We start from the raw sequence: 25,299 nt of genomic DNA, 5'->3' as shown, positions 1-25,299 counted from the left end.
ATATCTAATTATTCATATAGGTTAGTGTTTCTCAACCTTGGCAGCTTTAAAACGCCCAGCCAGCATAGGTGGCTGGAGAATTCTGGGAGTTGAAGTCCATGTGTCTTAAACTTCTCAAGGTTGAGAAATACTGAGATAGGCAATTTACTATCCTTACTGCTAAATGACATCAGTAAGTATTGAGGGGACAATTGGCAAAAGAAAGCTCACGACCATATTGTTTGAAAACATGCGGAAGAGGCCTTCATCCTGCAGTGGATAGATAATGGCTAAAATGATGACTGCTTAACTGTTTTGCGCCAAGACAATCAAACAAATTTATTTTTGAAACTGATCTCTTATCAATCCTAGAAAATGTTTAGAAACTGTGCTTTTTAAATTTAAATATAGTATTTTATCCATGTAAATATATTGATACTCAGCTGTTCAATCTCACAAAATACCTATTTCAAACCCATTTTAGAGTTACTCTTAAATAAAAATGCTCCTGCAGTATAATACATATGAAATGTAAATTTTCATAGTTCAGAGATGAAAATACCACTAGAGTTAAGAGCAACTTTGCAGGGAACACAAAGCTAAGAATATATCATTAGGTCTTGTTTCTGACATTAGGAGAGTATACAGATGGTCCTTAATTTACAAATGTTTGTTTAGTGACCACTCAAAAGTTACAATGGGACTGAAAAAAACTATCCTTCACAGCATTTCCTGTCACATGATCAAAATTTGGGTGCTTGGCAACCAGCCTGTATTTATGATAATTGCAGCAAACCAGGTGGTCATGTGATTGCCATTCGCAAGCTTCCCAGCTGGCTTCTAGCAAGCAAAATCAATGTGGGAAATCTGGATTCATTTAATGAATATGTGTTTTACTTAGCAACTGTGACAAAAAAAGATTGTAAAATGGTGTAATTCCCTTAACAGCTGCCTTACTTAACACAAAAATTCTGGTCGCAATTATAAGTCAAGGACTATATGTAAAAATCAGCAATTATAAAACTTTTATTTTCAAAACAAAAATTCGTAAGAAATAGGAGGACACTGGCACTAATCAAAACTTTATTGATAGTTATAAGAGGTCATACCTATTGGAAATAATATTGACTAAATTTCTATCACCTTGGTAGATATGTGATGAAGAACTGTATACCTTTTCACTGGTGACATCACTGGTATATTGTGTTTGGCCATGTTCATCCATCTCCTTTGACCAGCCTTTGGGAAGAGAATCATATTGACCGTCTGGCTGGCTGTTACAAGAGTTTTCTTGTGATAAAATTGTCTACAACAAATAGTCAAACACAGAAATATTGAGAACCGAAGACATTAGTTTAAACTCTGTAGAAGACTGGAAACTATAACAGTAAATCTTTGAACAAAGAATGCATTCTAACATGAAACTGCTGAAACTTAAATAGCAACTCAATTTAATCTGATTACTTAGGATAGATTACTTTAGTAAAAGATTAAAGTCCTGTTTCTCTCCTTCCCTCCCTCTGTGTGTGTGTGTGTGTGTGTGTGTATCTCTCTGTATGTATAAAAGTTAGCTTAGTTTAGAAGCATCATTTACAAAGACTATGACCTAATCTGTACAATTAGCTCCTTTAACCAAAATGTGAGCTAAAGCAACACTTCAAATCATCTGGGATTTGCATAATTCTTAATTCTACTTCTGTTCTCCTGGTCTTTCTATAAATTTCCTTCCATAAACATTATCCATAGACTATTTAAATTTGTTTTGTTTCTCCTTATAAGTGGGTTTCCGAATCTAGAAGTCTGATTTCTACATTTGTGTATCCAACAATTATTTTTTAAGCCACTATTTCTTTCTCCTGTTGTATATTATTAAGTTATGCTAGCATCATAAAAATTCAAAATGCAAAATAATTCAAAGGTAAAAAAGATAATGTCATTCAGATATAAAGTAAAGAAATAATAAATGTATTTAAAAATAATAAAAGAAAGTTGTGAAACTTGAATATGCCTAATTATTACTTATTATTGTGAGTATTATTACTCACAAATAATATTCAATCACAGCAGTTGTTTTGTTTAAAAAGGCTGTACTTTCATACAAAAGGAAAATTTAGCTCAATAAGGAGGACAAGATGAGTATCTGTGATTTAAATAAACCCAATTTAAAATGCCAGGCCGATCCAGAAATCTTAAAATGGGCCAAGATGATCTAAGACACTGAGACTCAATACATACTTATAATTGTTTGTGTACTTATTAGGTCATAAAAATTAGGTCTTTTTACATTAACCTATTATTTAAATAAATGAATCTCAAAGCAAAGGCCCAGAGGCCACAAGAATTAACTAAGGGCCCAAAATATACAAGGAATATTAGTATTAACAATACCAGTAACCTTAGTTCTAGAGTTATATCCAGAGAAAGACAAATCTTAAGGTTAAATCTGGTTATTTAATGCTGAAATAAGAGCACTAACACTGAGAGCACATCGTAGGTTTCACAACAACATTCTCAAGGATCACACCACTGAGCTTCTCAAATTAGAATTATTCATTATTCTAAAATTAACATAACAATCCATCATTTATGTTGTTTTATGATAATTATTCTCCTATTCCAATTCATGTTGAATATATCTGATTAAAACTTTATTAATCTCATTTGCTGTTTATCATTTTTAGAAGCACAGGATGCATTAATTATTTATTTAAAAGGCTTAAAACTCAGGGAAAGCACAAGCGTAGCATGCAGAAACTGCCAGGGGTACTTCTTTTTGCACAAGCATAAAACTGGACAACTTCCTGCCTGATACCAAGTTACTAATAAGGTTTCACATTAGTATTGCACATTAGTATGGAAAGTACAGTGACAGGCAGACAAAGATAGAACTTCTCCAGGTGTGGATCATGATCCCTCTAGAAGGCTGCAAAAGAATGAAGGGAAAGGAAAACTGCAAGGGAAAAACATCAAAACATAAGTCACAACATCACAATACAAACTCTGCCCCTTTCACTCTTAAGTCATAAAGTCGTGTGTGTGTGTGTGTGTGTGTGTGTATGTGTGTGTGAGAGAGAGAGAGAGAGAGAGAGAGAGAGGGAGGGAGGGAGGGAGGGAAGGAGGGAGGGAGATGGAAGGAGGGAGGGAGATGGAAGGAATTTGTGTAGAGACATCACAACACATGTTTTGTTTTGACAAAAACTTTAGTTTACTGTAGATGCCTGTAGATGAAGAGTCATCTTATTTTCATGTTCTTTCTAAGTAGGCTTAGCAGCTCATTGAAAAAGTATGCAGAACACAACACAACCTAACAATTCAAAAGCCTTGTATGAAACCTGAATGATTTTTTGTTTGCTTTCCTGAATACTCTGTTTTTGTTTCTGGATACTCTGCTTTTGACTTTCAAAGTAGGAACATAATCAGGCCCAGAAGTTTTCTAGGCAAAGCTCTGAGCATTTTGTCTGACGCTCTGCAGAAGGAATTACTGCAGAGTAATATCATACAACCGTGTACTTTTATTTTGAATGTTCATACTGCATCTAAGAAAGATGATAGAAAAACCTGAAAGGCTCAAATAGGTGCTAGTAATAATTTTAGTGTTCAATATAAATAATAAATTGTGGTGGTCAACATTTGGAAGAACAAACAAAAGGGAAGGGGAGAAAGTGTTACTCGAAAATCTTCCCATAATATTTTTATTTATATTTGTCAACTATCGCTTGCTGTGTTATTCAACTTTCATATGTAATGTAGACTTTGTATTTCATTATTATAACAATTTAAAATATATTTGAGGAGACCTTAGTGCTCTCTGGGCTTGGTGCTCTTCTTACAAACGTTTTATTAGCCAAAGTAGATAACATCGTCATCACAAGCACTGATGATATATCTAGTTTGAATAATGAAATGTCTGCAAGGAAGCAACCAAGCTCAGAGAACATCAAGGATCCCTCATTTCAATCTTGAATTACAAATACTTTCCATATTTTTATGATATATTAATTACATTTTTAAAAACACAATAAAGAGGTGTGCTCCAAAAATACTGAAGCCTCCCTGTAACAAGATACACATGCAAGATCTATCTGCAAGTCATTTTATTTGTATTAACCTCAGACAACTAAAGTAAGAAAAGGCATATGAAACGGTTAAACAGCAAACATATACGAATGTTTTGTTCATTATTATCACCAACTTACCTCTTCATCTACTTGGTTCAAACAATCTCCTTTTGTTATGCTTGGATCCCGAGTCCAACGTGGCGGTTTCCAGGTTCTCTCCTGTGTTCCTTTGTTGTAATAGTAGTAGCGTCCTGTGATATCCTTATGGGTCTCCCACTCCCCGCTAATTTGGACTGCAGGATTTATAGGCACAGGTGGTGGTGTAGACTGAGAAATTTTCAGTTCTTGTAAGTTAGCATAAACAGGTGAATCTGGTCTTCCTTGGCTTGGTGGTGTCACTGGCTGCAATAAAACAAATTGTAAACAGTTTTTAAGACCACTTTGTTGGGAATAAATGCTATTATGATATATATGGTATATAGTATATGCAAGTGAATCGTTTAATGCTTTTATAATAAGGAAACATAATTCAGAAATGCAGCAGTCTAGGAAATTAGAAACAAGTAACATTCCTTAAATCTAGTGTGGGGGGGGGGATAGAGGCAATCATGGATGAGGGAATTCTGAGAGGTGGCCCATCTTAAAGTTGCTTTAGAAAAACACAACTACAAATTCTAAAGCATGTGCCAGAAATCTCATTGTATCTTGAGAACAGAACAGAAATCTGCTATGTAGCGTGTTGTGGGGTGTTCTGAAAATCCGTATGGGAAAATAATTCTAATTAATCTTCTTGTGTTTAAGCTCTTCAGTAGGGACGCTGAATAAGAGAATAATAGAATTGGAAGTGACCTTGGAAGGTCTTCTAGTCAAATCCCCTCTTCAAGCAGGAAACCCCATTTCAGACAAATGGTTGCCCGATCTTCTTAAAAACCTCCAGTGCTCACTATCTGTAGCATTCTACAACAATAAACAAATCGTGCATATGGAAAGTACTGCTTTTAAGCAAAAAGTGACAGCCAGCAAGAAAGAGAATAAAGCTAACCCAGATATCCCCACCATCTAATGCCTGATATTGCTCTAATCATCAGTGAGGATAAAATTGCAAGCAGGTATGATTTAGTGGTAGGAATAGGCAAATCCCAATCCTTTTTTAGACACAGAAATCACCTGGTAGATCTTGGCCAATGACTTCCTCTCGGCCTATCAGCATCAGGGACTGCATCAAACCAGCACAAAAAAGCAAATACCTTGCCATCTCTTTGCTATGTGAATTGAAGCCAATCAAAGTAAAACAAGCGGGGAAAATCTTTGGAGCCAGAACAGGATCTTTGGAACATATAAAACATATATATATATAAAAACAAATCTATGCAGATTTATAATAGGTAGTTCATTATTTGTTTAAAGTTTATCAGACTCATGTTTGCCACCAGATGTCGCTATAGAGTTCAATATAACCATAGAGGTTTGATTTATCCAACTGCTTTTGAAATTTTCTACCCAAACTGTAGTATAGCCAGTTCTTGACTTAAGACCACAATTGAGCCCAAAATTTATATTGCTAAATGAGGCATTTGTTAAGTGACTTTTGCCATATCTTACAACCTTTCTTGCCATAGGTGTTAAGTGAATCATTGCAGTTATTAAGCTAGTTACACGGTTGTTAAGTGAATCTGGCTTCCTTATTCACTTTGCTTGACAGAAGATCACAAAAGCTATTCATATGACTCCAGGACTCTGGAACCGTCATAAATATGAGTCAGTTGCCAAGCTTCCTAATTTTGATCATGTGACCACAGGGAATGCTGCAATGGTCCTAAGTGTGAAAAACTGTCATAAGTCACTTTTTTCGGTACCATTGTAACTTTGAATGGTCACTAAGCAAACTGCTGTAAGTCAAGGACGACTGTAAATGTTGCCCATCTGGACTGTGCAACCAGTTATTTCATCCTGAAGCAAAACCAAACATTTTAACAATCTTAAGTAAAATTGATTAAATTTTGAAATTGTGACAAATTCAGAGCAATTATTTCACACAATTGTGACTGTGAAATCAAATTACAACTAATTTTTCTCATCTTCTTCTCACTGGCAGGTTATCATTAGAAACATATTTGCCTATTGCTTACAACTTAAACTCAGGCTTCTTTAACTATTTTGTATCTGTTACACTGTAAATCTTAGTCAATTAAGGCTTTTATCAAATTAAAACATGTAATTATAATGAAATTAAAAAAAACATTTTAATATTAATTATTCTAGATGTCTTCTTTTCCTCAAATGATAAAAGATTGAATAGGCTTAATTAATATCTATAAATTGCTTGCTGCTATTTAGCAAGTGAAAATTTGCTGCCTGTATCGTTTCATACTGCAGGTGGTGCTCAATTTACAACAGTTCATTTAGTGACTGTTGGAAGTTACAACAGCATGTATGATTGTTGATTATAATCCCTATGATTATGTGATCAAAATTCAGACACTGGGAAAGTGATTCATTTATGACGGTTGCAGTGTCCCCGGATTATGTGATCACCTTTTGCAACTCTCTGACAAGTGAAATGCCAGATTCAGTTAACAACTATTCATTTAATACCTGTGGTAAGAAAGGTTGTAAAATGGGACAAAACTCATCTATCTGTCTGTCTTGCTTAGCAATAGAAGTTATAGTCACAACTGCAGTTGTAAATCGATGTTGAAATTAGAGATGAAAACTGAAGCAATGTATTTAAGAAAAGATATATGGGCACCTGTATTCATTAAAGGCCCAGTACTCTTCAATATCTTCATCAATGATTTGGATGAGGGAATAAATGGGTAATTTATCAAATTTGCAGATGACACCAAGCTGATAGGAATAGCCAACACTCCAGAAGACAGGCTTAAGATACAGAAGGATCTTGACAAACTTGAACATTGGGTACCATCTAATAAAATGAAATTGAAATGAAATGAAGATGAAATTCCATGGTGAAAAGAAAGGTTCTACATTTAGACAAGAAAAATGAAATGCATAGGTACAGTATAGGCAGTACCTTGCTCAATAGTAGTAATTGTGAAAGGGATCTTGAAGTCCTAGTGGACAACCATTTAAATATGAGCCAGCAGTGTGTAGTAGCTGCCAAAAAAGCCAATACAGTTCTAGGCTACATAAACAGAGGGATAGAATCAAGATCACGTGAGGTGTTAATACCACTTTATAATGCCTTGGTAAGGCCACACTTGGAATACTGCATTCAGTTTTGGTCGCCACGATGTAAAAAAGATGTGGAGACTCTAGAAAGAGTGCAGAGAAGAGCAACAAAGGTGGTTAGGGGATTGGAGACTAAAACATATGAAGAACGGTTGCAGGAACTGGGTATGTCTAGTTTAATGAAAACAAGGACTAGGGGAGGCATGATAGCAGTGTTCCAATATCTCAGGGGTTGCCACAAAGAAGAGGGAATCAAACTATTCTCCAAGGCACCTGAGAGTAGAACAAGAAGCAATGGGTGGAAACTATTCAAGGAGAGAAGCAACTTAGAACTGAGGAGAAATTTCCTGACAGTTAGAACAATTAATCAGTGGAACAGCTTGTCTCCAGAAGTTGTGAATGCCCCAACACTGAAAGTCTTTAAGAAGATGTTGGATAGCCATTTGTCTGGAACAGTGTAAGGTTTCCTGCCTAGGCAGGGGTTGGACTAGAAGACCTCCAAGGTCCCTTCCAACTCTATTGTATTGTATTGTATTGTAAAATGCCCATATATCTCTTCTTAAATACATTGCTTCAGATTTCATCTCTAATTTCAAAGACAGAAGCAAAATATGACCCTGAAATGTTAAAACATTGGAGGTCCTGGTGAATTAATACTTAAATATAAGCCGACAGTGTGCTGCAGCTGCCAAAACAGCCGATGCAATGCTAGGCTGCATCAACAAGAGTGTCGCATCATCAAGACCGCAGGAAGCAATAGTATCACTCTATACTGCGCGAAGGACACCAACTTGGAATGCCACATCCAGTTCTGATCACCACAATTCAAAATAGGGCTGAAGGCCTAGAAAGGTTGCTGGGAAGAGCAACCAAAATAATGAGTGATCTAGAGCAGGAGTGTCAAACTCAAGGCCTGCGGGCCAAATGTGGCCCATAGAGTGCTTAGATCTGGCCCACTGGGCCACCCTGGAAACAGCAAAGGACCAGCCCGTGGTGTGTCTGCCGGCAAAAACAGAGTTTGCACACAGTATTCCTGAGCTCTGTTTTCACCGGCAGAACACTCGGGCCCCCACAGGTGCCCCAACACAGGTGACATTAAGCTAGCCATGCCTAACCTGGACACCCCCCTACCTCCTAGGTCAAACACAACCATGATGCGGTCCTCAATGAAATCAAGTTTGACACTCCTGGTCTAGAGGCTAAATTGTATAATGAACAGCTAGGGGAACTAGAAATGTCAGCCTAACGAAAAAAAGACTTAGGGATCACAAGATAGCTGTCTTCCAATATTTGAAGGGCTGACACAGGGAAGTGCAGGTTGATTTATTCTCTATAGCATCTGAGGACTGGACAATAGATGGAAGCTTGTCAGAGGGAAATCCAACCTGAACTAACGGGAAATTTTCTGAAAACAATTACTATATTTTTTGGATTACAAAACAATCCTGACTATAAGATGCACATTAGCTGTAGAGGAGGAAAACAAGGGGGAAAAAATCTGCCTCTGCCTGCCAGCATCCATCCGGTATTCATCTGGCTATCTTCCTAGCAGTAAACAGAAAACAGCCTGATCAGCTTCGGCATGTTATCGTCACCGTGACCCATTCACTGCCGCCGATCACCACCTGTTCACCAATCGCCACAATCGGTGGCAAATGGGCAGTGGTCTCCCCCACCTAGAACAGATGATTGGTGCCCCACCAACTACCTCCCCCGTCACAATATTCCCTTTATAAGACGCACAGACATTTCCACCCACTTTGGGGGGAGGGGAATGCATCTTATAGTCCGAAAAATACTCAGCTTGCTTCTCAGACTTGTGGGTATATCAGCATTGGAGGTTTTTAAGGAAAGATTGGACAACGATTTGTCTAGGATATATAAGGTGCTTGGGCAGGGGGATGGAAGCTCTATGATTTTATGATTCTCAAAGCAAAAAAAATCTAGGAAGGATAAATCACTGCTCTGACAGCTACAAAAAAAATAGCAAAATCACCAAGTAAAGCTGATCTACCATGAGAAAGACATAATATTAATGTAGTAGAGGTTAAACAATATAAAATATTGGGGTGACTTTGGGGACAACAAAAAATGTATTATACAATCTTATAGTATTTAGATATATACATGTGCCTTAAATTTTGTGCAACAAAAAATAAGTCAATGTTGTATTAAAAACTTCCTTATTTGTTTCCAATTTCTTTTCTATTGTAAAATCATGAATAAGTTATGAAATCAACAATTAAGGAGCGTTTAGACTATGACTAGCATTAATGCAGTAGTCAGGAAATGTAGCTACTGAATTAAGTTTCTTTTTCATTTAGTCATACTGCCAGAAACAGAAGATGAAATTATGCATAGCTGCCCAGAAAGAAAACAGAAGTCAGTAGCAAACTACTTCTATATTTTGCCAAACAAATATCATGGATTAGTCATTAGGATTTAAACTCAATTATGGGGAAACATTAATAATTTATTGAATAATTCAGTGATGCTGAATAAAATGTTTAACATTGTTTTGAGCAGACTATAGAGATTATGTATATTTCACATGTACATCAACTTTTAAGAGTACGAAATCTATTTAACTATGAATACCTGCATTTATATAAGAAGTTGCTTAGAAACAGTATGTATAGAAAATTATTTCAATTACCAAAAATAATAAATACTTACAAATGAAATTTGTAAGCAACTAAAATGAAGGGGAAATTTAAATTTGAACTTAATTTTAAAATATTAATTATTAAGAGAAGCAGAGTTTAAAATATCTCTTAAATTTATTTTACGTCAAGCATACCCTAATTAAAAGTAAACTGAATTTTTAGGTACAGCCTGGGAACACTGACAATAATCTAACTAGGGTTTTTACTCATTTGCTTAAAATGGTTGTACTAAAATCACAAGGACTGCAAAGTGCTCATTTTTTATGTAGCCTTGCCCATACTGATATGTAATTAAGGTATTCTTATAAATAGTATATGAATACAATACTATATACTTTTATGTTCACCCGTTTCCTCCCTTCTGTTTTTTCTGAATCATAAATGTTCACAATCAAGTGGCAAGGGTCAACTGTAAAGTCAAGAGCGAAAATAAAATTTAATAAATGCATTAAAAAATGTCTACAAATCCACTCACAAACCTATCTGCTTCCTAACAAGAGTAAGAAAATACCTTTTTTTAAATGTTATACTTGTTTTGCCATGGCTCCTTCTCCTCTTCTGCTAGTTTACAATCAATGCATATAAGAGATACTATGGCTAGCCAAAAACACAATACTATACAGATTTTATCTGTATAGATCTATGCGGGTCACCCAAAATTTTCCCACCATCTACCATCATTTATGCTACAGCATTCTACTAGAATCCTGGAGGTTTGAGAAAATATTTTATTGCCCTTTTCTTTACTAATAAACACTTGCCAGAGTCAAAAATGCCTTCATTAGAATCCACCAGGAATCTGTAACTTCCTTGGCTCAGATATTCCCCTTCTCTCCCCATCATATCTTCATTAATCACAAATAATACTAAGCCGTAACCTATGACCTACAGGCTATCTACAGAACCATCCTCATCCCATTACATCAGCCCCTCTAACACAGTCAGGCAAGGAAGGCATGTTGTAGACCCGGCCGGATAAAGAACTCTGACTGGCAGGATCTAGAGAGAGCCTTTTCTGCTGTGGCCCCCCACTTATACTTTCCCAGAGGTGAGATACTTTCCTGGCCTTCCAAAAAGGAGTTAAGACATGGCTCAGCAGCCTCATGTGGAGAGCCCAGGAGAGCACGCAGGCCTGGGGCTGGTTAGTCCCCTGAAAGCCGTTCCTTCACCCTTCAACTAATTTTAATCTCTAGCCTCCTTTTAAATGTTTGAGGTTTTTATATTCTAACATTTCATTGCACACTGTCCAGAATCTTTCACTGACGGAGATGGGAGAGATACAGAAATGTGTGTGTGTGTGTGTGTGTGTTTGTGTACACACACATTTTAATCAATTTCTGTGTGTGTGTATACACACACGTTTCTATTTGGGGTGGGAAGAGGGGGAGGAGAGGGGAGGGGGGAGAGAGGGAGGGAGGGGGGTGGGAGAGAGAGATGATTCCTGCAATGAACTATGAGAGATTCTAAATATTTAACAATATTCAGAAGATGAAGAGATATTAATTCTCTACCAAACCTAATTGCCCAGTACTTTCCAACAACAAATGCTTATAAATACAAGGCATATTAGCAGAGCTCATTTGCACAAATCATAAGACTGATCTCTCAACTACATTTAAGTGATTCATCCCAGGAAATTTATGATACATCTCTGAATCAGCTGCAGCATTCTAATGCCTACAACACATTTCTTGCTGTTCATAGTTATAATGCTCAAGATTAAGGCTTTTTAAAAACAACAACGTGAATAAAATATCACTTTTATTTTATTTATTTATCAAATTTATGCTCATCTTGTGTTCAAGGGGACACTAAGTGGCTTACAACATAATAAAATATATAGAGCTAAAACAATTAGACAAACAGACATTAAAAAAAAAACAACCCACCACAGGTTTAGAGCAGAGGGATGGTGGTAACTTCTCTTTTACTACAATAGCCATCTCCAGCCCACAGGTTCTCCTTCAGGACACCATGCCAACTGGCATAGCAAAGTTTTAAGTCATTTCCTAGAGGGCCCCACCTCCTCCAGCAAGATGTTCCAAAGGGCAGAAGTCGTGGCAGAAAAGGCTCTTCTCCTGGATCTTAATAGCTACAATGCCTTGGTTGATGGGCAGTGGCAGATTCAATTTTTTTTACTACTGGTTCTGTGGGTGTGGTTTAGTGGGCATGGCAGGGGAAGGATACTGTAAAGTCTCCATTTCTTCCTGATCGTCTGGGACTTGGGGAGCAGAGAATAGATGGGGGAGGAGCCAGTCAGAAGTGGTATTTACCGGTTCTCCGAACTACTCAAAATTTCCACTACCCGTTCTCCAGAACTGTTCAGAAGCTGCTGAATACCCATCTGGCCTGCTCTATGCCTCTCCTGCCAGCTGAGTGGGGCAGGCCAATCCCACTGGGGTAAGATGGCACCTCAGATATGTTGGACCCATGCCATAAAGGGCTTTAAAATAATGACCTTGAATTTAATCCGGAAACAGATCAGCAGCCAGTGCAGCTCACATAACAGTAGTGTTTTAAACGTTGCTGCATTGTGAGGCTTTTTCTCTTTATTAAATAAGAACACAATTTGCTCTTAAATCAGTATTACTACTGTATCTATTAGAGAGGAACTAGATTAAAAATAGAAAACACAAGAGCCCAAATACTTTAACTCTTCTTTTGCTAAACACTGTGTTAGAAGAAATGTCCATCAGGGTTCAGTTCCAAACGGGGGGGGAAAGACACTGAAATATGGGAAAGAATGGCTTAATGGTGGACAGGATCACACAGCTTGAGCTCCTGAGCAGAAAAGGGGGATAACATGCCTCAAAAATGCTGCAGAAGGAAAAAAGGGCCGGCTTGCTGACAGTCCCTGGGTTTTATGCCATCTGTTGGGACCCGCACTGGGGCCTCCCGCTCCTGTGCAAGAAATGCACTCTGTTTGGCTGTCAGAGTCCCATGGGCTATGCAGGGACATCTCTGTAGGCTGTGCTTTGAGTCCAAGTTTGGTTGAGCCTTGCTGATGACATAATGAAAGGACTTTGGTATTCCTATTGTAGCTCTGCCTGTAAATCTTTATTATGTAGAATAGATTGGCTTAGGCCCTAATGGCCCATTGACAAAGGAGGAGATGAGTTTCTGCCTCCCTTTTAGGGGAAAATATCCTGCCCTTTTAATATTTCCTAAAATATTTCTAGGAGAGAGGTGGGTTTTAACTTCCTACAACTCTTTAAGTGTTAACGTCTATTTTCTTTTGTTTCTGATTTTAAAAAAATGGATTTAGGAGGAAATTTAATTTCATTAAACATATTCCTCACAGTGGAAGAGCTGTAAGAACCTAAAATTAGTTTACAGTTGTGACAGTAGAAAAATAGAATGAAAAACTAAGTACAAATTTCTTCACTTATTATTCTCCAATATTATTTTGGAGAAGCATATCAGGAAGAGATTCTGAACTCAAAAGTCCTTTCTCTCTTATTGATTTTTTCTGACATTGAGACCATCATAACACAATAAACAACCCGAAAGAAAATGTTTTGTTCTGAAAAGCCTTTTAAAGAAGATAGTACATCTATATATATTTTGATGAACGATTTCAATTAAAAAGGCTCTGTCTGTTTCAAACTTATCCCTGTAAACACATTATATAATCCTTCTCACAGTCGATATTTCCAGCAAGCGGTCACTAATTACTTTTTCTCATCCTCAACCTCTTTCATTTCATCATTTCATTAAGCATTATTTTTCATTTTCGCGGCAGCATGTAGCACCACATATTTCTGTGGAACTCTGCACTAAGCAGCTTTCACACCCTCTTTCCTTACTAATACTTAAAATACATTCTGATAGATCCATTATGGCGATTTATCCGGCATGTGTCCTATGGCATGCGTGCCGGAAGTGGCATGCAGAGCCATCTCTCTGGGCACACAATCCGTTGCCCTTTGCTCTTCCAGGTTCTGGCCCCCTGGCCACCTGGTCTTCACACACAGGGGAGCGCCCTAAAACAGAAGAGAAGCTGCCCGGTGCGCATGCCGGGAAGATGGTCTTCTGGTTTCTGGCACGCGCACCAGCCAGCTGGTCTTCGTGCATACACACGCATCAGAAACCAGAAGACCAGTGCGCATGAAACTGGAAGATCATCTTCCCAGCATGTGCATATGTAATGGGTAGCTGCTCTTCTGGTTTACGGTACACACATACATGCTCCTGTTTTGGCACTCAGTGCCGAAAAGGTTCGCTAACACTATGATAGATTGTTTAATACTTTTGCACACAGGACTCATGCTTTCTATTTCTGTAGTCATTTTACTTTGACTGTATAGTTTTTCCCCCACTCCTCTCTTTTTTTTCTGTGTCCATTTTTCAACAAGATAGATTTTTAATACCACCAAATAATGAAATGTTTCAAATTTAGAACTCACAATGTATCTTTCAATAATCCTCACAATTTCTCACTGTAATCACTCAAAATAATTCATTTTTTCTAACTATTCCTTTCTCATGAATCTGAATGAATAAACTGATATTGATATTTTTATTTTATTTCCATGGCAAGATAAATTAACCCTTTATTTGTCTTGCATTTAAAGTCAAAACCTGTTGTATGCCATGGTCATAAGCAGAAAGGCCTACTTTGATCAATCATACATTTCACTTTTTTTTTTTTACACAGAAATTATAGAGAAGGTTACTATTCTTAGTCATTACTCCAAAAAAGCTTTTTTCAAATGGCAACTGGACTTCGTTTTTCCTTGAAGACGTTTTGCTTCTATTGTGTTGAAGAAGCTTCTTGGATAAGAAGTGAAACATCTTCAAGGAAAAACAAGGAAAGGCCAGTTGTCTTTTGAAAAAGCACCATTTGGGCAATCATAACCTGGATGAATGAAAATCTCCATAGACATTCTTACACCATATGTAAAACTGCCTGCTAAGGAATAGGGCTGTTAGAGCAGGGGTTCCCAACACCCAGTCCATGGACCACCATCAGTCTACGGCATGTCAGAAACCGGGCCGCGCAAACAAGCAAAGCCTCATTTGCAGGATGCAGGCAGCATGTGAAATCACACCCCCACCGATCCGCAGAAAAGCCTCTCTCCACGGAGCCAATCCCTGGTGCCCAAAATGTTGGGGCCACTGTGTTAGGGAACACTTTAGCCAATATGCCATAAATTGCAATCAAAAACCAATTTTAAAGGTAAGTGCAAATGCTGAACAACAAAAACTTAAGAACTTTGGTTTTCCTGGAATGATAATCAGTATAAATCATAATCGTAATCAATAAAATAAATTAACAAAATAATTTAATATTATTTTGCAAATATGCTTTTCTTAAGAAATCCATATAATTAAGGAACCATATAAATTTTCACTCACACATATGAGACTTGCATTGCTCAAAATACTTTTTTTTAGCATGATTTCCAACTGAACTAAAAAAAATAGACTTTTTAATGATTTTAGTCATTAACACCTTAAGCCAATTCAGCCACTATAGTGAACCATATGGTTGGCTTAGCAATAAGAATGTTTACATACATTTGCTGCCTCAACCAGTGAATATCTACAGCTAACAAGCTATATATAACTTATCTACCAAGGCTTAACATACTAAATATTGGACTGGTTTTTCTATAATAAGCCAGAAAACAGTTATTAACACTCATCTCCCAAATAGTGTCTTAGTCTTTGTTTATTTTTGTAAACCAAACTTTACCTATAGGTAAACATGTTCCACAGTCATAAATTAAAGACCTACATTCCATTTATCCAGAGAGAAGGGGGGAAGGAGGGGGGGGAAGGAAAGGAATATTGTACGATAAATTCAGGGGATCCAAAATATCATTACATAAATGAAACAAAAAGTGCAAAGAATACAATATAGTGAGTAACTCAGAATAACCTAATTACTGTAAGTTCTTAAATCTCTCTGCTTTCAAATCCATCAATTTTATCAAGAATATTATTTGTGACAGAAGAGGGTTTACCATCTGCCATTTGATATAAGGTAAAGGATGGTTCTCATCTCAGTTCCTCAAAGCCATATGTCAGCATCAACAGTTTTGACATAATTAGCATTTGTGATGGCTCTAAGCGCAAATACAGTCAATAGGAAGGAAATTATCTACCAGATGACATAGGAACAAATTGTATTACATATCATAAAAACATTAATACCTTTACACATTACCAAAGATGTATTAAAACAATTAGAGATGAGAATGGTCTTGCTGAAATTTAAGAGATTTTAAAAAGATCTCATAATGTTTTATGATTTTTACAGATAATTTTGATATTAGCAGAATGATGAGGCATATAAAAATGCCTCATCGTTCTGCCAACATCAAAATTATCTGTAAAAGTCATAAAACATTATGAGATCTTTTTAAGTCTTCTCCTAAATTTCAGCAAGAGCTGGTTTTCTTCCTCTGCAAAATTAATGTGCCCATAGTGAGACCTGCAAAAAAATGCTCTATTGTATATTTAAAAGTAGAAGGCAAGCAAGCAGCCTTACTGGTAACTTGGCCCTAACCACAGTGACAATGCTGAAACAAATATATTTAGAAATTAACTGGCAATCACAGTTATTGACTAACAACATTCAGTTTCCAGTTTATCAAGTCCTGCCCCATGTAATGCATGCTGCCACAATAAAAACTTAAGGATAGCAATGTTTGTGTTATCACTGGCAAAAATATTTCTTTTCTTAAGGAAAAGGTATATCTATTTTATTAGCAAAAGCTGAAAAAAGGCCTCTTTTCCCATAAATGTTATACAACTTAATATCTATACTGAATTCAGAAGGATCTCAGACCATGAACCAATCTTGCAAATCCACAAGAACCATACCATCCAAAATGAAAATCACCACAAAGATCATTTAGGTTTTAGTGAATGTAGAAAATTTATGATATTGTGTTAAGAGAAGGTCTCTGCTATCACTCAAAAGGACACTAACTTCTTACAGGTATTGCAGACTTAGTAAATCTGCAAGATAATATATAATCATACAAATATATACATGACTTCCACAGGAGCCAGAGCTATCCACTTTGTCTTGTTTCAACATACCCAAACCTTAAATGATGACAGGAGTATGGAGCCTGTCATCAGTTAAGGTTTTAAGACAATTACATATTTTGCAAGGCTTATGGGGATGATTCCAAAGCTGACATTGGCATCCATGTGCATTTACAGCCACTTCCCTGAAACCTGCGAAGTACTTCTTTGCGCTACCCTAATACAACAAGGTAAGAATAGTTGCAATACAAGTCTTTTTATATCTTCTTTCTTATTACAAATGATCTTCTAGTCCATATTTTGCCATCTTTGACTATCAACTTTCCAGACTGAAACCTGTACGAATTGGGGACAGAATCTCTATAAGAGCATTTGAAGGCATAGGAAGTACCTGTTGTTCAAGTAATCAATTTCTATCCCTCTATTATTTCAGAAAGAATAAGACTGGAACATGCACTTGCCAAAGTAATATGTAGTTCTGCTTGAATTCTGGCTTAATCAGGCTGCTTGTCACATGGCTTTTAAATGCAGCGTGTCGTGGGGCTATAATTACCTACAACTTCCTACTCTTCCACAAACTTTAAATGTAAAGTTCCACTTTTTAGCTGTATTTTTGCTTAGATATTAGTACTAAAAACATTACCAATCTTGCCGTGTCTTAAAATTAACTTAATGCAAAGCTTTAGCTATACCAATATATCCAAACTAGAGGATATATGTTCCTCCCCATTGGATCTACAAGGAGATAGAGCCTTGATTATGCTGCCAGGACTACTATCTCATCATTTTTAGTCCGTCCGGCCCCTTAGAAGTTATTGTTTTCTCAAAGGTTAATTATTGAGTCCCCAGTTGTCTTCCATTGAAATACTAGCTGATTTTGCATAGGTTTTCCAAGATCAATCAACTGTTGACACCTGCTTTTGGTAAAAAGGATTAAATTCTAGAAATCATAATTGACAGAATAGACAGAGATACGCATACACACACATAAAACCAACACTAAAGTTTTAATATCCCAAAGAAAAAGTTACTTAACTAGAAGCAAATTGTATTTATTCAAATCTTTTATTATAGATCACTAATAGAGCAAGTCTGCCCTGTCATTTTAGTTCACTTACATATTTTCTATTTTAAAAAAAGGTTTATTGAATAGGTGATTTACTGCAGTGCACCTCATTTTACCTGTATTTGTTCTGTGGAACTGCTGCTGAGATCATCTCCAGACTCTGAATCTTGGTGGATTTTTTCTGATCCTTCTCCTACAGAATCACAGGGTTGTTCTTGCAAGAAGCTGGTCTTCTCAGTTTCCAAACATTCTGAACAATGAAAGTGAGACCCAGATAAGTTCACGTTCTGATTGGAAACTTTAACAAACTGTAAATCATTAAACTTCCCATTGTTTGGGGCAAGTTCTATGCTAAATCCAGTATTCTGACCTGGGCTATTGTTTGGTCCCAGATTCTGGTTGGCATCCTGAGCTTGAACTAGATACGATTTCCCTGAAGTTGAAAGGTCTGGAGATTTATTCACATTTTCTGTTGACCTCTGCAAGCCATGTGCAAGTTTTAGAGAGTTGTTTGGCAGTCCAACTAATGGCCTAATAGGTGGCATTAGTGCTTTGCGGGCTATTTCTTTAACATATTGTGCTGGCACATAGAAGGGTTTGGAATTTTCATCCTTTTTGACTTGCCACCAGTCATCATTAGTCTTTTTTACTAAGATGTATTTCTCCCCTTGTTTTATCACAATCCTTTTGTCTTTTGCTTCATACTCATAATCATATTCAACTTCAATGAATAGTGGGCCTGAAAGATTTTTCCCAGCCTTGTCAGCCATCTCTTTTAAAAAGCTATGTTTCCAAGTGAAAGGTTAAGCCACATGTTGTTTCTTCCTTCTGATTCTTAGAAGACCTACAAAAAAAGGCAAACATATTACCATATGATTATATAATAAATGTGATCTTCAGATTATTTATATATTAGAATCCTCTGACAAATCTCATATTTGGGAGAAATTAGCTTACCAAATTGTTCAGCTAAATCTCCCTGTTGGGAGATTTGGGTTTCCTTGGCAAAAAAACCCTATTTTTCCAGAAAAAAATTTAAGTATAAACTTACAGACTTGTTTCAGCATCTGCACCTTACATTTAAGAAACAAAACTAAAATATTTTATTATTTCACATGTTACTTATATCTGAATTTTCCTTTAAAAGTCCAGAATACAGCATTGAAATATGAACATTAGGGAAAAATTAAAACTGGTATGATTTTAATAGTAATTAATATTTTTGTGGAGATGCATATGGTATGATATGAATACACAATACTTCCATTATATTATTTAAAATTTAACAAAAAAAGTGATGAAAATAACTTAAAAGTATTGATTTTAAAATATCTTAAAAGAGTGGCATAATTTTAAGAAAAATAATAGTTACATTTTTAAATTTAAAAGTAAAGAAGTATTTTAAGCTTCCTAATTGTTCTAGGGTTTTTTTTAAAAAAAATCAGTATAGAAAATATATAGTGCATATCCTTTAAATTATTTATCATAAATTCTGCAATAAATTGTTTTTTGGTTCAAGACAATCTCTTACTTATCTAGCAAATTATTTAGCCCAGGTAATACTATATCTTAGGAGGAATGAAAGAACAACTATCTTGATTTTCATCTTCTGGTCACTATCTCTTTATAAATATATTTTGAAATTTAGTAGTACCTATTATTTTCCTGAAACTATTCTATCAATGTAACATATCATGAATAATTATTGGAATCAGTGAATCTATTTTTTATATATAATGGTAAGAAATGCCATAATATTCCTTTACATATTATATTTGTATCCATTTGTATTATATTTGCTTATACTGTCCATATACTTATTAAAACAAAGTAAGATAAAGCCTTCTAGCAGCTGGTAAAGATCGAAGTTATTAAATGTTATCAAATACAGTATTTCGTTGAAATAAATGAATCATGACCTGCCATTTCAATCTTCTTAATTTCTAGATTATTTATCTATACCTACACAATCTATTTGGACACTGACCAGATTCAGAAATGTCTCACAGGGTTACTGCATAATCTGCCTTAAGCCATTTTTATATTTTCTTTTATATTACCTTTAAAACAAAAATAACCAGAGTGATTAATAATAAATTAAAAACAAATAATAATACAACAGATGAATTAGCAAAATGAAAATCAGCATAAATTGTATTCAATCATTCAGATAGTGAAAACAAGGGGGGAGAGCATTGCCAGAAAGTAATTAATATAGGAACCAAGCCATAGAGGGAGGAGAAATAATTTGGTTACAACAAAAGAAAAATTCCTCTATTCAGAAAGTATAAATCCATTAACCTAATCAAACTACCCAACCAAAAATAAAATAACTGAAATCTCATAAAAATTTGTTCTTAACAAACTCATGCTGACTTTTTCCAATTATAGCACTGTGCTTCGAAGGTATTTACAGCTCAACCTCATGGTCTGCTCTAGAATTTTCCCAGGAATCAATAGAAGACTCGTTGGTCTACAGTTCCTGAAACTTTCCTTTTTCACCTTTTGGAAGGCAGGATCAATCTATCCAAGCCAGTTTCTGTTTTGCCGATTTTCTAGAAATTCTCAAGGATTATTTTAAAAGATTTAGTCAGACCATCAGAAAGCCCAGGATATAATCTAGCTGGCCATGGGATTCAAACATTGCCACTTTTCTTTTCCCACTTATATTAACTCAGATTTAATCACCATTGCCACCAAGTTCATTCCCTTTGATTTCATGCAGAGATACATTTTTAGCCTACAGTACAACTCCTCCTTAATGTTGCTTCTGCTGCTTTTGAATAAGTTGTAGCCTTTGGTTGCTATATTCCAATTATGGGAATCATTCCATCAGATCTCAGTCACACTTATTAAATAATCCCTCAGATAAAGAAGACTATGACCTCTACAGGAATGTTGTTTATGGTTTATTGCAGATTTTAAAAAGCTCAGTTTAATTATTTTTCCAGCTATTCCTGTATATTACTACTCTTTGTTAGTTCTGAGGTTTTCCCTTCGTTTCTCACATGATTCAATTTAAGTCCTTCCTGATCAAATTCAACATGTTTTAGTTAACCACATTCCATAATTTTGGTGACAAGGAATCTATCCCTTACTAATTGTCCATCATACAGGTAACATAGCTATGAGTCTAAAATCAAATTTCTTCAGCAATTTCAAAGCCACTGATTCTCCTGCACTATTATCATTTTTTCCTTTTCCATTTCTTTTATGGATGAAAAGGTTCTCCAGCTTCATTCCTAGCTTCAAGATCCAAGTGATGTACGTACTTGTAGCTGCTCATGTCATTATTTGTTACCTTAAGATGTAAACCATGATTTTAAATCAATAATAGCAAAGTTCATATAATATTTTAAGGTAAAGACAAACAAGCATATAATAGCTTATTTGTGTGCTAAATGTAAGGGAATGGAACTATGCTATAAAAAATAGTACTCTATTATTTTAAATTCAATGATAAGTATAAGTAATATGTCCCATTTATCAAATAGATATAAAGTATTAGTCACTGAAAAAGGTGGCATTAAAATTCATATTGTATAGGTAGTCCTTGACTTACAACAGTTCATTTAGTGACTGTTCAAAGTTCCAAAAAAGTGATTTAAAGCTATTTTTCACACTTATGACCGTTGCAGCATTCCCATGGTCATGTGATTTATATTCGGATGCTTTGACAACTGGTTCATATTTATCACAGTTGCAGTGTCCCAGGGTCATATGATCACCCTTTGTGACCTTCTGACGAGGAAAGTCAGAGAATCCAGATTCACTTAACAACCGTGTTACTAACTTAACAACTGCAGTGATTCACTGAACAAATATGGCAAGAAAGGCCTTAAAATGGGGCAAAGCTCACTTAACAAATTTCTCACTTAGCAGCATAAATTTTGAGGTTCTAAATTGAGGTTCTGTATTAAACTAATGCAGGTCAGTGAGGAGTTTGAAACACAATGTCTAGAAGCAACATAGAAGTCACACTACCTCTTTAATTTTCAAAACAATACATTTCAGGAAACAATACACTTCAAAAAATTTAAAAGAAAATTATAAAAGTATGACATGTTTAGATCCATTGCATTTGGCTGATTTGTGATGTTGATAGCATTAAGTTAACTAAAGAAATTATCAACCTTACAACGTTTAAAGAAATAAAATTTAAAAACTCTAGTCTACTGGAGATTAGACAATAGATACTATTTATGTCTCACAGACGTGCTACTCTGTGTGTGTGTGTGTGTGTGTGTGTGTGTGTGTGTGTGTTATTCCCTTCTCACCACTCTATAGGCGATCCGTATCTTCCTCAATTGCAGGTCCTCTATCAAAGGCCTGGGAGAGTTCTGTGCAGGATCTTAGCTGTTCTTAGCATAGCATTCTTCCTGACAGTGAGCTTTAATTTTGTTCCTGGGAATAATCTGAATTTAGACATCAATGCCCCAATGCTCCTGCCTCTAGATAGGACCAAGTAAAGGTGAAGATGGGACCATCTTGGCCTTTACACACACACACACACACACACACAATGGCAACACAATAATATGCTTCTTGAACTGCAGACTATTGTGCTGGCAAGCATTATCCTCTGCAGCTGTAATGAACACATTAATGATGTTGTCAGACAAACAAAGTTAGTCATTGAAGCTGTAGTTAGAAGACATTTTGATTTTCATTTGTTATAAGATTTTACCAGCTGAAGGCCAGATGAAGTGAAAACCAATGAACTGGCCTTTATACAATAGGCATTTTCTCTTATGTTGTGAATTGTCAGCATCTGAGAAACATTTCCATTAAACCCACGATTTCTGGGTACATATTGTATGAGAACAAAATACACCCCCACCGGCATAACTACTTTACTTGTGCAGATTTTTCTGCATTTCTAAAGCTTCATTTCAAGCAAGCCAGCAGAGTAATGTAGACAAAAGGCCTGCATTATTTTCCATGTTTCACATTAAAAAAAAAATCTGACAATCATCAAGCACATAGAAGTCTGGGGAAATGATAGCAGCGTTTCTAGTCACCATGACAGAAAAGCAAATGTACTATGGAATACCAAGTCCGTGATTTTCGTAACAACATTATTTTCACATTTTTTAGAAAAAAATTGATTTTACACACTAAAATTTCATAAGAATTTTACTTGACAGCTGGCATGACTCATTTGTACTCAATTTCATATGAAATAGTTTCAAAATGAGCATAAAGATAAAACAATCACAGATGGAAAGCACGGACTGTCAAAACCAGTTGGAAAAAAACAGTATAATTCTTTTTCAACATATTTCTCCAGCAACTTGGCTTTTCAAAAAATAGAATCGTCCTTAATTTGGAAGGTGACCACTGATTTAGATTTGGCATCTTAGGATGCTCAGAATTTTTAAATGGTAAATAACATTTCACAAACGTATAGACCTTTATCTGTTTGTCTAATCTGAAAAAGCAAAAATATATGGCTAATATATTGTATTGAAAGCAAATAAAAGAAAGTTTGAAGTTTCTTATAAACAGGATAGAAACCTTTCACTAAAAACAAATGACTATGATGTCCCCCACATACATATTTTGCATTATATTTTATGGAATGAAGTAAAATTATACAAAGCTTCTTACTTTATCCTGGATGAGATTATGTATTTAACCATCAATACTGGAATTCTTAAATAGCATATTAACAACTATGCAGAAGCTTTTATGCAATATGTTCAATGCAGTAACCTGCCTTTAAAGACAAATCAACAACTTCCCATCTAAACTATGCTTTTCAACAAGCACAAAAGTAGATTTCTCCATTTTGGAATCTTTCTCTATATAGAAAGTTTGTCAAGAGGAGTTGAGGAAAAGCAGAAGAAAGACATCCACTCCGTGCAGAAACAACATAAGCGTGAACACTTCCGGCACAAGCCAACACTGACTGTCAGGACAAACAATCTCCCTATGAAGGCTGGTATCCCCAGGGTTTCTACATATTTCCGGAAACAGGTTGTATTGCCTACAGAAAGAGAAGGCAGAATTATGCCTGGGCCCAAGTGGGAAGGAAGTGAAACTATGGCACTTTTCTGCTCTCCATAACACGTGCCATTGCCAGACTGCAGTGTGTGTGTGTGTGAGAGAGAGAGAGAGTGTGTGTGTGTTTGTGTTGATGCATATGTGCCTGTAGGTAGGTAGAGTTAGCTAGATAGCTACTCATAAAAATAAAACAGGATCAAGAAAGGCTTCCTAAAAATTGTCCATCAAAAACAATAAACATGCTCTGCACCTATTTTCCAGAAATAAGTCTGATGCCAAAACTATTTCAGGCTAAACTCAGTCAGTACTAAAGAGGAAAGTGTGAAACCCCGCACCCACACACTGTGAAACGCCCCCTCCCCTCCCACCCACATCCACAAACCCACTACCATTGCTCAGAGCTTTCTCCAAACGTATCCTCCAGGTTCAAGAAACTGGTGGATTATACAATGGGTAAGCTCAACACAGGAAGAAAACACTACTTCCAAAAAACACTTGTGCGAGCAACACCATGCAGCGCACACAGGTCAAATGTGCAATTCTTCCACCTCGCCCGTCATACTTCCCAAACTTTGGGGCACGGACACACAGGGACACACACAAAGAAGGTTCAGCGCATTGGAAAGGAGTCTACAGGAAGCCTTTCCCGCTGCCTAATCGCCGTCCGGATTTCTCCGGGAGCCCCATCCTCGCCCCCCCCCCACACACCAAAAAAAACCAAAAAACATGGGAAGGGGGGAGCGTTACCCCTCATTATCAGCCCCGGAGGGAAACGCCGCGACCCTGTTGTAAAAGGTGGGGCGAGAAGGCTACGAGGAAGTTCGTCCGATGCTCCTTTCATCCCCCGCAATTAAGCGGCGGGGGTACCACGGGAGCATCGCCGTGCTGGGAAAGGACCGCGGGCGGCGGTGACGCCCCCTCCTCAATCGAGAGAGCCCCTTCTCACCGGAAATCGGAGCCCTGGGGCTGGCGCAGGTCCTCTTTCCTGGCTCCGACGCGGCGTTGTGCGGAGTGGCAGCCGCGGCTTCCTTCTCCTCTAGCTCCGCCCCTCACCCGTTCTGCCTTTTCTCCAGCTGCGGCTCGGGCTGGAAGCCACACCCCCACCCCCAGCAGCAGGGGACCTGGCAGGGCGGCATCAGAGGTTGCTGTCACGTGGTGTGGAAGGAGGAAGAGAAGGGAGGGGGGAGGGGGGAGAGAGAAACGGGCGGGAAAAAGTAAACCTGTGGAGATGGGGGGGGTGGGGAATGTAATGCCGTGTTTCCCCTCACAAAAGCCGGCTTCTCCATCTCGGTTTGTAGCGCGCGCACGCACACCCAGACGCCTCTTTCGC

General features: G+C 36.8%; 1 protein-coding gene across 1 annotated transcript in view; it reads right to left on the bottom strand.

The window, feature by feature from the left end:
- ARHGAP12 (Rho GTPase activating protein 12) overlaps window positions 1–25,019 on the bottom strand; it is a 56,689-nt gene extending 31,670 nt beyond the window's left edge. The window contains exons 1-4 of the mRNA XM_087712552.1: window positions 24,916–25,019; window positions 18,080–18,807; window positions 4,176–4,439; window positions 1,154–1,285 (exon numbers count right to left, since the gene is read on the bottom strand). Of these exons, the coding sequence (XP_087568678.1) occupies window positions 1,154–1,285; window positions 4,176–4,439; window positions 18,080–18,733 (1,050 nt within the window). The 5' untranslated portion in view covers window positions 18,734–18,807; window positions 24,916–25,019. The remainder of the gene's footprint in view (window positions 1–1,153; window positions 1,286–4,175; window positions 4,440–18,079; window positions 18,808–24,915) is intronic.
- Window positions 25,020–25,299: the final 280 nt, after the last annotated feature.

The sequence above is a fragment of the Thamnophis sirtalis genome, unplaced genomic scaffold (assembly GCF_051295495.1).
Source record: "Thamnophis sirtalis isolate CommonGarterSnake01/CBP01778 unplaced genomic scaffold, rThaSir2_p1.2 scaffold_4, whole genome shotgun sequence".
Classification (NCBI taxonomy): domain Eukaryota; kingdom Metazoa; phylum Chordata; class Lepidosauria; order Squamata; family Natricidae; genus Thamnophis; species Thamnophis sirtalis.
The sequence above is the reverse complement of the archived record's forward strand: the minus strand, read 5'-3'. Positions and strand labels throughout refer to the sequence as shown.